General features: G+C 47.4%; 1 protein-coding gene across 2 annotated transcripts in view; it reads right to left on the minus strand.

Moving 5' to 3' along the window:
* Window positions 1-16,526, minus strand: part of C2CD3 (C2 domain containing 3 centriole elongation regulator) — a 227,225-nt gene that overhangs the window by 17,399 nt on the left and 193,300 nt on the right. For both annotated transcript variants that reach the window (XM_077451274.1, XM_077451275.1), the window contains 3 exons: window positions 15,654-15,865; window positions 13,350-14,316; window positions 11,806-11,911 (listed from right to left, as the gene is read on the minus strand). In XM_077451274.1, coding sequence (XP_077307400.1) covers window positions 11,806-11,911; window positions 13,350-14,316; window positions 15,654-15,865 — 1,285 coding nt within the window. The remainder of the gene's footprint in view (window positions 1-11,805; window positions 11,912-13,349; window positions 14,317-15,653; window positions 15,866-16,526) is intronic.

Genomic DNA, 16,526 nt, shown 5'->3' on the forward strand with positions numbered 1-16,526 from the left:
GGGGCCTCTCCACACATAAAGCTGGGGGGTTGGTAAAACAGTAGTTGAGTCACAGTTTTATCTCCCCCAATCCCTACCCCCTTTATCCCAGCAGCCAAAGGTGTACAGATGCCGTAGAAGATATTAACACCCCCCCCCCCCCACCCCGTTGCTGGGTACTACCGCCCCTGCCAATGGTGAAACATACAAGCTCCCTGCAACTGCATGCTTCTGCGGGGTGCAAGGCGTTAAAGCAGGTGGTGAGGAAGCAACAGAACACTGCCTGCTTTTACCCCTTGTCTGTTTTACTGCACAAGGTTGCAGGCCACTTGTAGAACGGCCTCTTTCACTTGAATGGGTCATACTTGGCAGCTGCTACACCCACTGACCATGACAGGGCGTGTAACTCCTGCTGCGGCATGTGTAAACCCCTGGCCACTGCAGCTAAAAGTGATGCGGGTGGGGCTGGTAAAACCACGTCTTAAAGCGGAGGTCCTCCGAATTTTTTTTTTTTTTTTTTAAGTCAGCAGCTGCCAAATAGTATAGCTGCTGACTTTTAAACAAAGGACACTTACCTGCCCAGGGCGCCCGAAAGGTCAGCGCCTGAGGCCTAATAGCCCCTCGGTCCTTGAGATGCTGCCGCCGCCATGTTCAGTAAGGGGATCAGGAAGTGAAGCCGGAATGGTCCCTGCTGTCTCAGGGACCCCTGTGTCTCCCAACAGACAGCAGGGGGGGGGGGGGGGGGTGGGTGTGGGGACAAGAAGTGGCATAGGTCACCGTGATCACTGCAGTGATCTATGCCCGGAAGTGGGTGCAAATACCTGTATTATACAGGTATCTGCACCCCCTCCCGCCTGAAAGGTGCCAAATGTGACACCGGAGGGGGGGAGGGTTCTGAAAAGCAGAAGTTCAATTTTTGTGTGGACCTCTGCTTTAACTATAGGAGTTTTACCACCAACCCCCAAACTGAAAAAGTTAATGAACCCTTAGTGTTCTGAGCCCCCTATAAGGCCGCTTTCACACTGATGTGCTGCGGTTTTACCCACACCATGGGTACAGCGCAGTGCATCTGCGACCATCTGGGGTTAGCTGCACTTTGCCATAGACTTCTATTATATCCTGCAGGCACGGTGCACTCTCTGAAAGCTCACCAAACCTCCTGCATTCAGAAAGAGGCACAGACTTATTAAATCCTGCGGGTTTGGTGCAAAGTGCATTAAACATGCAGGAAAGCTGCACTGCACGCACGGCGTGGATAAAAAGCAGCGTATCAAAGGGAGTAGTGTAACCAAAGTACTGAGCAGCCTGGGGCCACATTAAATTGAAATCCTTATACTGATCAAGGGCTGCTGGAGGGATGCACAGAGCCGCCATATGCCTGGACTGATGCAAGACCCCTTTCAGACTGGGGCGCTTTTCAGCCAAAAATGGCGCCTGTTAAGCGCTTTTCAAGCCACCCTAGTGTGAAAGCCCGCTGGAGTGGTGCGCATGCAGGACAGTAAAAAAGGTCCTGCAAGCTGCATCGATGGGGGGTGCGGGAGCGGTGTATGCCTTGCCCATTGAAATGAACGGGCAGTGCCGCCGAAGCACCTGCAGAGCACTTTGGCTGCGCAGCAACACGGGCGCTATTTAACCCTTTCTTCAGCCGCTAGCGGGGCCCTTAACACCCCCGCTAGCGACCGAAGAAAGGGTTAATAGTGCCGGCACTGCCCCAGTGTAAAAGGGGCCCAATAATGGCCGTACTGTCAGAGCCTCCCCTACGACAAAAAGCAGATAAATATAGATCTCCACTGAATTGGAAACAATAGCTGCTTGTCCACAGAGTAAGAAAATCTTCACACAATTACTGGCGTATTTTACTTTCCAAAACACTGAATCCATTCACACCAAAATACTAAAGCCGTTTCCTGATGCCCCAGCTATGGGATTTCATTTTCCGCAACATTCTAGTCATTTCAGGCAACAGGATCTCACTATTGTTCCTTTCTTTGGCTGACTTGAAGAGAGACACATTTACAGAGGGCATGACTGCCACCTAGTGGAGAAAGATGGGAATTGCAGGGATATCTATTATAGGAGAAGGCGAGGGGAACCTCTTCCATTGACTGACTACAGGAATATAGGGGCTCACACTGGCTGCATGCTTATTCCTGGGTCAGTGACTCCCTGTATATTGAATATACAGAAGCAGGATGCCAAAACACAGATTACGTGGCACCAAGGATCAAGTCAGCAATGGCAGCTGCTGTACTTCTATTCTCTATTCTCTATTCACAAGAACTCTTAACGAAAATAAGTAGAAATGATTTGCCCATCAGCAGAAAAAATTAAAAATAAAAGAAGAAGAAAAAACAAAAAACAGAAGCCTCAGGTGTCTCTGGTTGGAGCTTACACGGAGCTCAGGAATTTCTCTCCACTACCATCAAATAGCGCTGGGAGGTGAGTGTTTGACATCTATGGTGGGTAAGAAAAGAAGGGGGAGTCACAAGCACTCCCTGGAGGTACTGGCTATATGCCACCCTCAAAGTACTGCACACTACTTGCTTTTCAGGGTAGCAGGGGTCTGAGTACATGCAAGTGGGGTATATTAATCACTTCAGCGCTGGAAGATTTTACCCCACTTCATGACCAGACCATTTTTTTGCTATTCAGCACTGCGTTACTTTAACTACTTAAGGACCAAGCCTTTTTTATTTTTTTTAGATGTGTTGTTTACAAGTTAAAAACTGTTTGTTTTTTGTTAGAAAATTACTTGGAACCCCCAAACATTAAAAAAAAAAAAAAAAAAAATTCTAAAAACCCCAGAGAAATAAAATGGCGGTCGTTTCAATACTTTGTCACACCGTATTTGCGCAGCAGTCTTACAAGTGCACTTTTGTTTTTGCAAAAAATACACTTTGTTTTTAATTAAAAAATAAGGCGACGGTAAAGTTAGCCCATTTTATTTTTTATATTGTGAAAGATAATGTTACGCCGAGTAAAATTGATACCCAACATGTCACGCTTCAAAATTGCGCCCGCTTATGGAATGGCGACAAACTTTTACTGTTAAAAATCTCCATAGGCGACGTTTAAATTTTTTTATGGGTTGCATGTTTTAAGTCACAGAGGACAGCTATGGCTAGAATTATTGCTCTCGCTCTACCGATCGCGGCGATACCTCACATGTGTGGTTTGAACACTGTTTTCACATGCAGGCGCTACTCCCGTATGAGTTCGCTTCTGCACGCAAGCTCGGCGGGACAGGGCGCGTTTAAAATTATTATTTTTTTTTTTTTACATTTTTACACTGTTTAAAAAAAAAAATAATTGTGTCACCTTTATTCCTATTACAAGGAATGTAAACATCCCCTTGTAATAGAAAAATAGGATTTTTTGTACTCACCGTAAAATCCTTTTCTCTGTCACCGACTCACACAGCTCCTCTCTTAGCCATTGGGTTGTTACGCCACCTTTAGGAGAGGACTAGGCATAACATGTTAGGATTCTACGGTGAGTACAAAAAATCCTATTTTCTCTTATATTCACCGACTGACACAGCTTCTCTCTTTAGCCATTGGGATGTCCCCAAGCAGTGCCAAAACGAGGGGTGGGAAAACAGCATAAAAATTTCATCCACCATGGCAAGTGGGAACTAGTATAACTTTACCCACAAAAACGACAGTGTGTGGAAAAACCACCACAAACACAGGTTGCTCCTCAACAGAGAGACACTACTCTCAAACCGGCCAAACTGCGGTAACAAATGCAACAGTGCATTACCTTAACCACTTCCCGACCAGCGCACAACGATGTACGTTGACAGAATGGCACGGGCATGCATATTGGTCGTACAGGTACATCCAATATTCAATGCCACCCTGCCATCGGGAGCGCGCCCCCAGCGGTGCGCTCCCGCGCTGGTCGGGACCCCTGTGAGTCCGGTCGCGGGACCCGTGGACTCGATCGCCGTGGGCATCCCCGCGATCGTCTCACGGAGCGGCCGAATGGAGGAAATGCCGAGTAAACAGCATTTCTCCATTCTGCCTAGCAACTAGTGACGCTGATCTCTGCTCCATGTGATTGGAGCAGAGATCAGTGTTCACTAAATGAAAGCCCAACCCACCCCACAGTTAGTAACACACCCCTAGGAACACTTAACCCCTACACTGCCACCCACTGGTTAACCCCTTCACTGCCAGTGTCATTTACACAGGAATCACTGCATTTATATAGCAGTGATTACTGTATAAATGACAATGGTCGCAAAAATGTGTCAGAAATGTCCGATGGGTCCCCCACAATGTCGCAGTCACAATAAAAAAAAAAAAAAAAAAAAAAAATCGCTGATCGCCGCCATTACTAGTAAAAAAATAAAAATAAAAAATTATTAATAAAAATGCTATAAAACTATCCCTATTTTGTAAACGCTATAACTTTTGCGCAAACCAATCAATAATCGCTTATTGGTGTGGTAAGAGTTTCAGTGGAGGAAAGGCATAGATCAGCTGGTACGGATCCCATGGAGCCACCAGCGCATCTGACGCGTCTGCCCAAGGATCTCTTGTCCTGGACACGAATCTCGGCACCTTCCAATTGAGACGGGAGACCAGAAGATCCAAGTCTGGTGTGCCTCACCACAGGCCTGAACATCTCCGGATGCAACGCCCATTCTCCTGGGTCCAGCATCTGGCGACTTACATAGTCCGCCTGCCAGTTCTCCACTCCCGGGATGTAAATGGCTGACAGGGCTGGTACATGTCGCTCTGCCCACCGAAGTATGTGAGCGACCTCCCATGTGGCGGCCGAGCTTCTTGTTCCTCCTTGGTGATTGATGTATGCCACAGCCGTGGCGTTGTCTGACTGGATCCTGATCGTACGCCCTCAAAGTCTTATCGACCATGTGGAGAGGCATAGCCTGATCGCTCTCAGTTCGAGCAGACTGATGGGCAACTTGGATTCCTCCGCCGACCAGAGGCCCTGAGCCGACTGATCCCTCATCACTCCACCCCAGCCGGATAGGCTGGCGTCCATTGTAATCACCATCCATTTTAGAGGAGGGAACGACTTCCCGTTTTGAAGTACCGGGGACCTCAGCCACCAGATCAGGGAATCCCTGACTAACTGGCTCACCTGAATCTGTCGATCCAGCGACAACGGAGATTTGTCCCACTTTGTCAAAATCTCCTTCTGCAGGACTCTGGTGTGGAACTGGGCATATGGTACTGCCTCGAAGGAGGCCACCCTGAGTCCCTGGACTCGCATGCAGAAGCGTAGCGACGAGCACTTCCTCGCTTCCATGGAGTCCAGCAGTAAGCCTAAGTACTTCAAACACTGTGTCAGTACGATCAGCGACTTTTTTTAGGTTCAACAGCCACCCAAATTCCTGCAGGGTCTGCATGGTGATCACCACATCCTGCTCTGAGGCGGAAGATGCTCTCAGGAGGAGATCGTCTAGGTATCCCACTATCGCGATCCCGCATTGCCGTAGCAACGCCAAAACAGGAGCCAATACCTTGGTAAAGACTCGGGGGGGCTGATGCCAAACCAAAAGGGAGAGCCACAAACTGGTAGTGGGCTTCCCCGACTGTAAATTGCAGAAACTTCTGATGCCGAAGGCATATGGGTATGTGCAGGTACACATCCTGGATGTCTAAGGACTCCAGGGAGTCCCCTTGATGGAGTGCAGCGACTACTGAGCGAACTGATTCCATTCTGAACCTCTGCACTTTCACAAAGTAATCTTTTAGATCCAAGATTGGACGTACCCCTTCCTTCTTGGGGACAACAAACAGGTTTCAGTAGAACCCTTGGAAACGTTCCGATTCCGGAACAGGTACTATCACCCCGCGACTCAGCAGGTCCCTAACTGCCCCCAAGAGGGCCTCCCGGCAAGCCGGGAGTACGGGTATGCTGGAGGGGAAGAATCTGTTTTGCCGCCAAGAGAGGAACTCTATCATGTAGCTGGAGGAAATCAGATCGCAGACCCATTGGTCGGACAGCCGAGAGGTCCACCGGGCTGCAAACTCCCGAAGGCGACCCCTCCACCCGTGTTGCGAGTGAGGGCAAACCTTCATGCGGTAGCACTTTTGTTCGCAGGCTTGTTAGGCTTTCGGTTCCAGGGACCCTTTGGTCCTTCAGTGGTCATCCTGTCGGGCTGGGGATGTTTGGTCAAAGCTCCAGGCGGATGAAAAAGCCATTTGTGAGCGGAAAATTAGGGCCCTTGCCTACGGCGTAGCTACTGAGCCTTACTGGCCTGTGGGAGTAGATTACTCTCATCACCTGTGGCATTTTTAATAATGTCATCCAAAGAGGCTGCAAAAAGCCGGTCGCCAAGGAAGGGACGATCCGTCAGGGCTTTTTTTGGATGCTTGGTCAGCGGACCAGCATTATAACCAAATTAGGCGCCTCAGCACCACAGCTGACACTGAAGCCCTGGATAACAGGGAAGAGTATCCAGGGCTGCGTCACAAACGTACTTAAGGCCTTGCACTAGTTGGTCTGCTAGTTCCACCCAGACAGGAGAAGCCTGCTGTTCTCCCAGTTTGCGGTGCAAAAGTTATAGCACCTTTGCGCCCACGCACCTAGTCTATTTTGGCAACAAACGAATTGAGGACTGCCGACAAAGCGCCCAGAGGTGCTGCACTGTCTGCAGGCGAACCAGTTGCAATTGCCTGTATTACGGGGGAAGAAACACCAGTTTCTGAAGCCATGCTGACCCTACCCTGTCTGCCACCTGATGGGGACTTAGGACAGTGATGGTCCCACCCTCCTAACTGCTGCTGGCTGAGGGGCTCTTTCACGCAGGACTCACCACCCTGACTGGTTCTGCGCTGTCCAGCTGGTAGTGCCTGTGTTCCTCGTCAGCTCCCAGGTGCATAGGAGATCACACTGTCATCCAGAGCTACTGCTTTTGGCGCTGAAACCGATCTACAGCGCGTTCAGGCTTAAAGAAAATGGCCGCCGAGCATCTAGTATAAAAACATAAAGCGCAGGGAAAATGGCCGCCGGACTACAGGAAAGCATGCTGCTCCTTGCCCTCACCTAAGATGGCCACTGAACATTGAAATACCATGAGCCCCAACAGCCAGCCAGCGCAGCCCCCCCCCCCCCCCCCGCAGGTGAGAGCCCCTGCACATGACACACACACCGCTTAGCAGCCACATGCAGCATCCCTCACAAGGGGGGGGGGATAGGGGCAGAGAGAGAAGAGAGGGAGCTGAGGGACCCCCGAATCAACCTCCCAGGGAATGCCCAGCTGCTCAGCCCCACCGAGGCAGGGAGAGCTGTACTTACCAGTCCTGCAGAGCTGGCAGACATTCCATCACAGACCCACTCTCTGATCAGTATGGGGTAGCTGCTGGCCCGGCATACTGTGACGCAGACATCAGTAGCCCGGTCATATGTATGCCCCGGAGCATTAAAGCTCACCGACCACCTCTGGAGCTGAGGTACGTCGTGGCCGACCCAGCGCGTAGCTATGGTCTGCACACGCTCGCTGGCCAGGCTGGGGAGACTATAAGGATATCCAGCCTGTCACCCAACCGGCTGTTGATAGCAGATCACAGGATCTTTAGTCTTGCGCAAAAAAGCAAAGCTTCTGCAGAAAAAGGGTTCCTAGGTCCTTCTTCACTAGGCAAAATAAAATTGAGGCTGCATGGCAGGCTGGTGGGTTGTTACCTAAGGGACCGCCCCTTGGGCGGAACTAAAATTTCTGTGTCTTTCATAACATGTTATGCCTAGTCTTCTCCTAAAGGTGGCGTAACAACCCAATGGCTAACAGAGGAGCTGTGTCAGTCGGTGAATATAAGAGAAAATAGCATTACAGGACCTCTTAAATATGAGGTCTGGGGTCAAAAAAGACCTCAAATCTCATTTACACTAAAATGCAGTAATAGAAAAAAAAATATATAATAATTTGTCATTTAAAAAAATGATTAAAAAAAAAAATGGACCTATAATGGCCATCTTCCTCACTCATCTCCACGCGCAGCCACAGACAAGACCGGATCGCGGTCACCAATAAAAGTGATCTCAATGCGAATCCGCCGCAGAGACCACTTATCTTGTAGCGGACCGCCGGCTGAACACGAGGATGCCGGGGTAATGGCAGCTAGTTGCTGCAATAACAACGATATCCGTCCTCAAAGTAGGGACGTATATATCGGCGTGCGGCGGTTTGGAAGTGGTTAACTGGTAATTGCTCAGTTGTGCAACACTGCACACAAATAGAACTTTCTTTTGGCCGCATTTGATCACCACTTTTTGTTTTATTTTTTAAAGTTTCTACAAACTCTGGAAGGGGGGCAGAGAGGGGGGTCCTGGTCTAGTCAGTGACAGTGCTCAGCTCACTTGAATGGTCCGGGTGTGGGGGGGGGGGGGGGCTTTAACGTGGCTGTCGGCTGCTTGTTTAATCTTCCCGCTCCCTCTTTCTCTCCACAGATGCAACGCATGGGCAGGGAGAGAGCGGTGGGGGAAGCAGTGTGTGTCACAAGCTGGCTCAGGCATGCAGTGTGCGGATCCCCTCTTCTAGGGCAGCTGCACCGGCTGTCACCCACTGCCACTGACAACAGGGATGATCCGGAAGATGGAGCGGCAGTTGGAGGACTTCAGTCCCCGCCCACCAGTGTGACCTTTCAGACAACTTTCGCAGTGGCAGAGCCAAAGAAAGTGCTCCAAAAGCCTGTTGGCTCTGTGCTACAGGTGGTGGGTGGGCTGGCAACAATAAGAAGCAGTCAAACACTGAAGCACCCAGCTAGCTTGCACCATCCTGGTCCAGTCCACCTCTGAATTGCCGTCTCGGTCCCATGGTAAGGCCGGCCCTGGGCAGTACAGCAGTGCTCAAAATAATGGCTGCGCGGGCCACACAACCATTATTTTGACTGTCACTGAAACCGGCCCACTGAGCCATCGGCCTGCCGGGAAACTCCCGGTAGTCCAGATGGCCAGTACACTTCAAAGACTCCATAGAAGTCTATAGCAAAGCTCGCCTGAAGCCCCACCAAAAGGCTCATCGAAGCCCCACCAAAAGGCTCATCGAAGCCCCACCAAAAGGCTCATCGAAGCACCAAGCAAAAGCAAGGTGTACACAGGACTGTAAGCTAATCATTTTATTTAGTGACAGGAGTATTAACTGGCGTTCACAGAGCTTTAACAAAGCGTGTCCGAAGCCTTGTTTTGAAGCAAGTGTAAACTAGCCCTAAAGGAATAATGTGCTAGTATGCATCTCATACTAGCACATTATGTGAAACTTACCTGCAAACAAAGCCCTCATGGTCACAGCTAGAGACTGCATCCATCTTCATCCCATCTTCCTACCGGGTCTGTGGACTCTGGCTGTGTGACCGGCCGGAGACGCGTGCAGTCATTCCCACGCATGCGCGCCACCGGTCACAGGTGCCCGCTCTTTTAGAGCACATGCGCCGATGACCTAACCGGCGGCATATACAGTAAAATATCTCCTAAACAGTGCAAGTTTAAGATCTTTACAGTACCTATAGGCAGTGTCATCATCTAGCGTAAAAAAAATGACAAACTGCCACCCCCCTTCCCCCCACAATTATGTGCAAGCTTAGGGGATCCTACCCCCCAGTAGTCATCTGCTTGCCAATAGGAGGCTTTTTATTAAGGGCGGAGTCATCACAAGAACTAAACTGGCTCTCTATTACTCTCCTCACGGCTCCAAGTGCTTGGCTGACTGGAGTAGTGATGCGTCTGTCACAATTCCTGTCGGGCATATAATCAGAATGGCGGCACCCCCATCCCTGCAGTATACAACTGCGCCCCGGGCAGCCGCTCATCCTGCCCACCCCTTGTCCCAGTCATGCCTATGGGCAAGCCTTATTATAGGCTTACCTATAGGTACAAACAAACCAGGGAAGTTTGCTTCCTCTTTAAGCTGAAGTTTAAGTCTGATTTTAATAGCAGTTACATTTCAGCTTGGCCCAATATAAGTATGCATATCTCATTCCTGAACCACCCCCCGTGTAAGCAGCAAATCACTGTATTAGTTGCCCCCTCCTACAGTGATATCAGCAGTCCTCCTGGTCCTGTTCCAAGTGGCTGCCCTTCTGCACAGTAACCACAGAGACATGCTCAGCATGGCTGCCATTCACAGAACATCTTGGATTTTTTCCAGACTGAACCAATGTAACTCTGCAATAAAGTCACACAAACTTCAGCTGCTCTTCCCCCATCATTCATCACTTTCTTTTGCCCTTTATGAAGAAAAAAAAAAAGAAAACAAAGCTGCAGTTCCCCTTTAAATTGAATTTGGAGCCTTTTAACCACTTTAATACAGGGCATTTTAACCCCCTTTGTGCCCAGGCCAATTTTCAGCACTGTAACATTTTGAATGACAATTGCACACTGCACCCCAATGGTATTTGACCACCTCTGCGTTTTTTATTTTATGCGCTATAAAAAAAAAAAAAAAAAAAACATACTTTTTGCTATAAATATCCCAATTCTTTTTTTTTTTTTTCCTCAGTTTAGGCCGATATACATTCTTGTACATATTTTTGGTTAAAAAAAAAAAAATTGCAATAATTGTTTATTGATTGGTTTGCACAAAATTTATAGTGCCTACAAAATAGGGGATAGATGTATGGCATTTTTTAATTTTTTTTTTTTTACTAGTAATGGCGGCAATCTTTTTATCATGAGTGTGACATTGCGGCGGACATATCGGACACTTTTATTTCTTTATTTTGGGACCACTGACAGTTATACAGCAAACATTGCTATAAATATGCACCAATTACTGTATAACTGTCACTGGCAGGGAAGGGGTTAACACTAGGAGGCGATCAAGGGGTTAAATGTGTTACCTAGGGAGTGACTAACTGTAGGGGGAGGGGACTGACTAGAGGAGGAGACAGATTGTTGTTACTATATACTAGGAACACACAATCTGTCTCCTCGCCCCTGACAGGACGTGGATCTGTGCGTTTACACACACAGATCCATGGTCCTGCTCTGTAATGAGCGATTGCGAGTGCTCGGCGGACATCATGGCCGCCGGGCATGCGCATCGGCTCCTGGGTGACATGGAGGTGCACGCACGCCCTCCAATACCGCTGGGAAGTCGAGGATCTCATATTACGTCCCTCCAGGGTGGGAGATCCAATCTGCAGACATCATATGAAGCCCACCCAGGATGGGAGAACCCATCTGCGGATGTCATATGACAATGTGCGGGTATGATTTATGATATGCAGGGCCGTCTTTAATATGGATTGGACCCTGGGCAATCAATATTTTCTTGCCCCCCCCATGCAATTACGCTCTCCACCTGCCTGCACATCATTGACTGGGGTGGTGAGGGGACTACCAATATAAAGAGGAGTTTCAACGCTGGCCACCAATGTAATAGGGGTTTACACTGGCCACTAACGTAATAGAAGCATTCACAGTAACCATCAATGTAAAGAGGGATTTACTGTGACCACTAATGTAAGGGGGACCTTCACACTGGCCACTAGTGTGAATAAAAGGATTGTACCCCAAGCCCCAATGTAATGAGAAGCTTTACAATGACCACCAATGTAAAGGGGATTTACACTGACCACTAATGTAATAGAAGCAATGACAGTAACCACCAATGGAATGAGAAGATTTACACTGACCACCAATGTAACCGAGACATTTAGCCTGCGTTAACATTTGTGTGCGTCGGGAACGTGACAAGACAGAGGGGTGTATCAGAATTGCTCATTTAGATGTAATAGATATTCATTGATTACTACTCTGCTGTATGCAACAAGTCATACATTTCCACACGTAGTGGCAGCAACCTTCTTGGACTTTTAGTTCCTCTCAAGCAGTTGTTAGATGATTGTGACATACCTGCTGAGCAGAGGATGATGGGAGAGCAGACTGGCTCAGTAACCGCATAGATGCTTCTAAATGCCGAGGAGGTAGAAAGAAATTTGGGAGCTGAATGGGATCAGATCTGGACAGGAAATTGTTAAGGAAACCAGTACAAGTTTGATAATAAGGAGCGAAAGCACTTCTGATTTCCCTTGGTGTATTCTGTACCAGAGGCATAACTAGAACCTTCAGGACCCTGGTGCAAGAAACCATAAAGGGCTCCCCCCGACACCCAGCCGGGGCCCTTCCCTCCGAGCCGGTGGCGGAACACCAGGGCCCGCTCGTAAGTGCAACCTTTGTGACCCTGGTAGCTCTGCCACTGGTGGCAGTTTATTTTTTTACAATTTTATTATTTTTTACAAAATTTCTTCAGGAGCCTCATTGGGGGTTTTGTTGGAATATCAGTGGTCTAAACAGACCTTTGATGTTACACATTTGAGACAGAGCAAGAATATTGAGGACACAGCCTTTAATCTCCATCTCTGCAGCCTCAACAGCACAGAATGAATGGACAGGAATAGATCTGTACAGAACTTCCCATTCATTCATAAACTGAAGCATAGAAAACGGTTTCCGTTGTTTCAGTTATCAATAGACAGAGCCCGTGATCGGTACAGATCAGGGACTCTCCATTCAGAAAAGGAAGGGGTCAGTAAATGAAACGTTTACTGGCCCCTTCCCTACTCTCCATCTTGACAGATCCCCCTGCAGCAGCCGGTGGGGGAGGGGAGGGGGGAACCCAGCAAAGCTGTGGGGGATGAGGGGGGGGGGGCAGGAGAAAGCCAGAAAAAAAAAAGCAAAGAGGGGCCGGAGAGCACACGGGGAGCAGCAGAGAGAACCTAGCTAGGAGGAGCGGCAGGGGCTGGCTGCATAATATATAATATATATATATATATATCTCTATATATATCTATATATATATATATATCTATATATATATATATATATCTATATATATATATATATCTCTATATATATCTCTATATATATATATATATATATATATATATATATATATATATATATATGAACCAATCTCTCCATTTTCCTTCTGCAACCACTGTATGCCAGCTTCTCATTCTCTCCCTCCCACAGGCATTCAGCTGCTGCAGGAGAAAAATGGAGAGATTGGTTTCCATACATGCAGGCGACCCCTGTTGCTCCTCCTATCCAGGTGTACAGGGGGGGGGCAAACGGGCCCCTTGCAGCATGGGGCCAGGTTGCAACTGAGACCCCTGTAGGCATGCCCTCTGCTCTGTACATTCCATCAGCGAAAACAAGATATTAAATAGAAGAGGTTAAACAATGAGCCGGGCCACCTTTAATTACGTATCATTTTGATCAGTTGTAGAAGCTGCCCGAGGCATATGTTCTGATATTTATCAAATAACATGAGGACCTTGTTCTATGAGAAGCTCTGCATAGGTTTTCAATGAAGTGTTGACCTTGTCTAAAAACAGAATGTGTAATGACCCTGAGCCCCATGGTCCCCTATAGTATGTCAGCAGCAGTAAGGATACAGTAGATTAAAGTGTTGGATGTCGCTGGTTTCTGCCATGTCCGGAAGCTCCTCCATGCTCTGCACTGAAGAACTGGTTTCCCTCTGAGAAGACTCAGAATGTGAAGAGGACAACTGATAACCGGATCTGTAGTCATCTCTCACACCTCTGTCAGTATCTTCTCCTTCCACAGCAAGGTCCTGAGACTCATCAGGTTCACTGCCACTTAACGACATCTCAGCGGGCAGTTGTGTTACTCCAGAAGTCAGTTCCTCACCCCTCAGTCTGTCCTCCTCTTCACTGTCCGAGAGATCTGCTGAATCCTGACCCAGTGAACTGTTGCTTTCCGACTCTCCAAACGCCTCTGGGTTTTGTGTGACTGCACCATTGCCTTCAGTCATTTCAGGGTATTCGCCTGAGATGTGAGAGTTGCATGATCTGGCGGTATTTGGCTTACTGTCCTGGTCATCCTGGGGAAGTGAAGAGATCACACCGAGCTTGTCAAGGTGATTTCTATTGCTTGGAACATCTTCCATAGCCACCTGCTCTGTCTGCAGATCATGTCCTGATTCCGACACCATACTTGACCATGGGCTTGTTCGGTCTGTCAAAGTGGTGATTTCATTCAGAGTCCTTGGCTCAATGACATTTTCCTCGTACTCCTCGTCACTGTCCTGCTGAATGTCATCTTCTGGTTCTTCCTCCTCATAATCCACAACAAAGCTGCCCCGTCTCTCGGTGTAGCTTAACAAGTCTTCCATGTTGTTCTTACGTGTGGGAAATCCAGCTTCAGAGAATGGCTGTGCATCCACGCGGTGAGTTTCATCCTCATTGTCTGATAATTCCTTGTCAATGACCGGCCACACATTCTCCTCCGGCGGACGTATGTCAATGACCTCTGACCTGGCAACACTTGGAGGCTGATGACTTCTGCCACCATCTAGTGTGCTGGGAGCAACTTCTCTAAGGATAGCCTTTTCCTGGAGACCTAAGAGAGAAGAAATATCAAGAACATCATAAGTACGCTACCTGCATAAAGAGATTATAATTTTTATTCATCAATAAATCCTTTTCTCTTCAAGTTCATTGGAACACATGGAACCTTGGTGGCATAAAGAAACACTTTACCCATTCAGGGACCCTGTAAATGCATGTCTGAGAAGCCAAATCGCCAAAAACGAACATTGTCACATAGGAGGAAGGGAAGCGAGTCACAAGAGTCATTTTTTTTCCTGCTCTTTCTGGCTGAACAGAGTGGTGGGGGAAGCATGGCCAAAAGCAGAAGTTCACTTTAAAGAGGAAGTAAACCCTAATGGGTTTTACTTCCTCTTTGATTCCCTGCAAAGGTAAAGCATAATGGACTACTATGCATCGCATAGTAGTCCATTATGTGTGACTTACCTGACACAGGAGCCAGCGAAGTCACCGCTGTCCCCTGTAGTTCAGAGCGTCCATCTTCTTGGTGGGTCTCGCTGCTCCGGCGCTGTGATTCTCCGGAGCAGCGATGATGTCACTCCCGCGCATGCGCACGGAAGCCGACACTCGCCGCGATCTGCGGCTTACCCAGCGCGCCGCTGTCTACGGCGCATGCGCCGTAGACAGCGGTGGATGTCTTCAGGTAAATATCTCCTAAACCATATAGGTTTAGGAGATATTTCTTGGACCTACAGGTAAGCCTTAATCTAGGCTTACCTGTAGGTGAAAGTAGTTTGTAAGGGTTTACAACCACTTTAAAAATCAGTGCAGAACTCTGCAAAATGTTTGAAAGCTCCTTTATTTGTATTTCAAATGTCTATCCAACTGTGGGACTCCTCATCTACATGTAAAAAAAAAAAAAATCAAACATTATATACTGTATTTATTGGCGTATAACACTCACTTTTTCACCCTGAAAATTCGGGTTCAAATAACGTGTGCGTGTTATACGCCAATACTTCAATTTTAGCTGACTCAGAGTGGACAGGGAGGGGGGAGGGACGAGTGCCGTCAGATTACATACAGTGAGAATCTCCTGTTTACTCAGCGGCCTCTGTAATAGGAAGTCCCGTCTCCTGGGCCATCATTGGACCACTGTTCTGTCTATCATAGGAGATTCTCATTGTATGTAATCTGTCGGCGCTTTTCTGATTTTTCCTGCAGATGGGCTGGAAAAGAGCTAGGTCACATGACAGCTGTATATTGATTATGAAAACAGGTACTATTGATTGTAAGTAAAATAAACACAGTGCCATCATTGTGTGTTTAGTATCACTTTAAGCGGTTTGTCTGGAGTTTTTTTTTTTTTTTTTTTTTAATTATTAGAATTAGTTGAACTTTGTTTCTCACCAGTGATGAGGTTGCTGACTTGTGAAACCAACAGACTGGATTTCTTCAGCAATAACTGAGCATCTGTGTCCTCCTCTGAGATGGTGGCAATGGGAGGCTTCCTTTCTGCGCTATGTTCTGTGGCTCCTCCAGGTGGCGCTGTGCTCGAGAGGCTTCTATACAGCTTCTGGTTAAAATATTTCTGGATATCATCTAGCTCATTGAGGTTTTTCCTTATATAAAAAAAAAAAAAAAATGTATATTATATATATATATATATATATATATATATATATATATATATATATATATATATATATATATATATATATATATATATATATAAAATATATACCTTGTGTGTGTGTAAAAAAAATGAATGAAAGTCAATAAAGTAGATACTAGTGAGGAAGAGACTACGATGGAGTACAGGACATGATGACAGACGTCACAACATTTCTCTTGCTTTCATTGTAAGACGTTTTCATGCAGTATGGCCACACACAGCATTAAAGCTCAACTCTGGGATAAACAAATATTGTTTAACCCCTTCCGGACCGCCGCACGCCAATATACGTCCTAACTTTGAAGAGGAATATCGTCATGGCAGCAGCTAGCTACCATAACCCTGGTATCCTCTTTCGGCCAGCGGTCCGGTTTCCGATAATAGTGGTCTCTGCGGCGGTTTCGCCCCAAAAGATCTTTTTTTTTTTATCGGCAGCCGGTGCCCTCCGCCGCTTACCGGAGCGGTCGGCAGTGATCCTCTCAAGTCAGTGGCATGGAGACAAGGGAGGGGAAGATGGCTCCCACCCATCTCCATACCATTGCAAAACGTCACTTCCGTCCATAGCTCTTAAAGGGCAATTTTTTTTTTAAATTACAATATAGTTTTTT

This window comes from Lithobates pipiens, unplaced genomic scaffold (assembly GCF_037356315.1).
Source record: "Lithobates pipiens isolate NorthernLeopardFrog02 unplaced genomic scaffold, aLitPip1_a1.2 Scaffold_23, whole genome shotgun sequence".
Taxonomy (NCBI): Eukaryota; Metazoa; Chordata; class Amphibia; order Anura; family Ranidae; genus Lithobates; species Lithobates pipiens.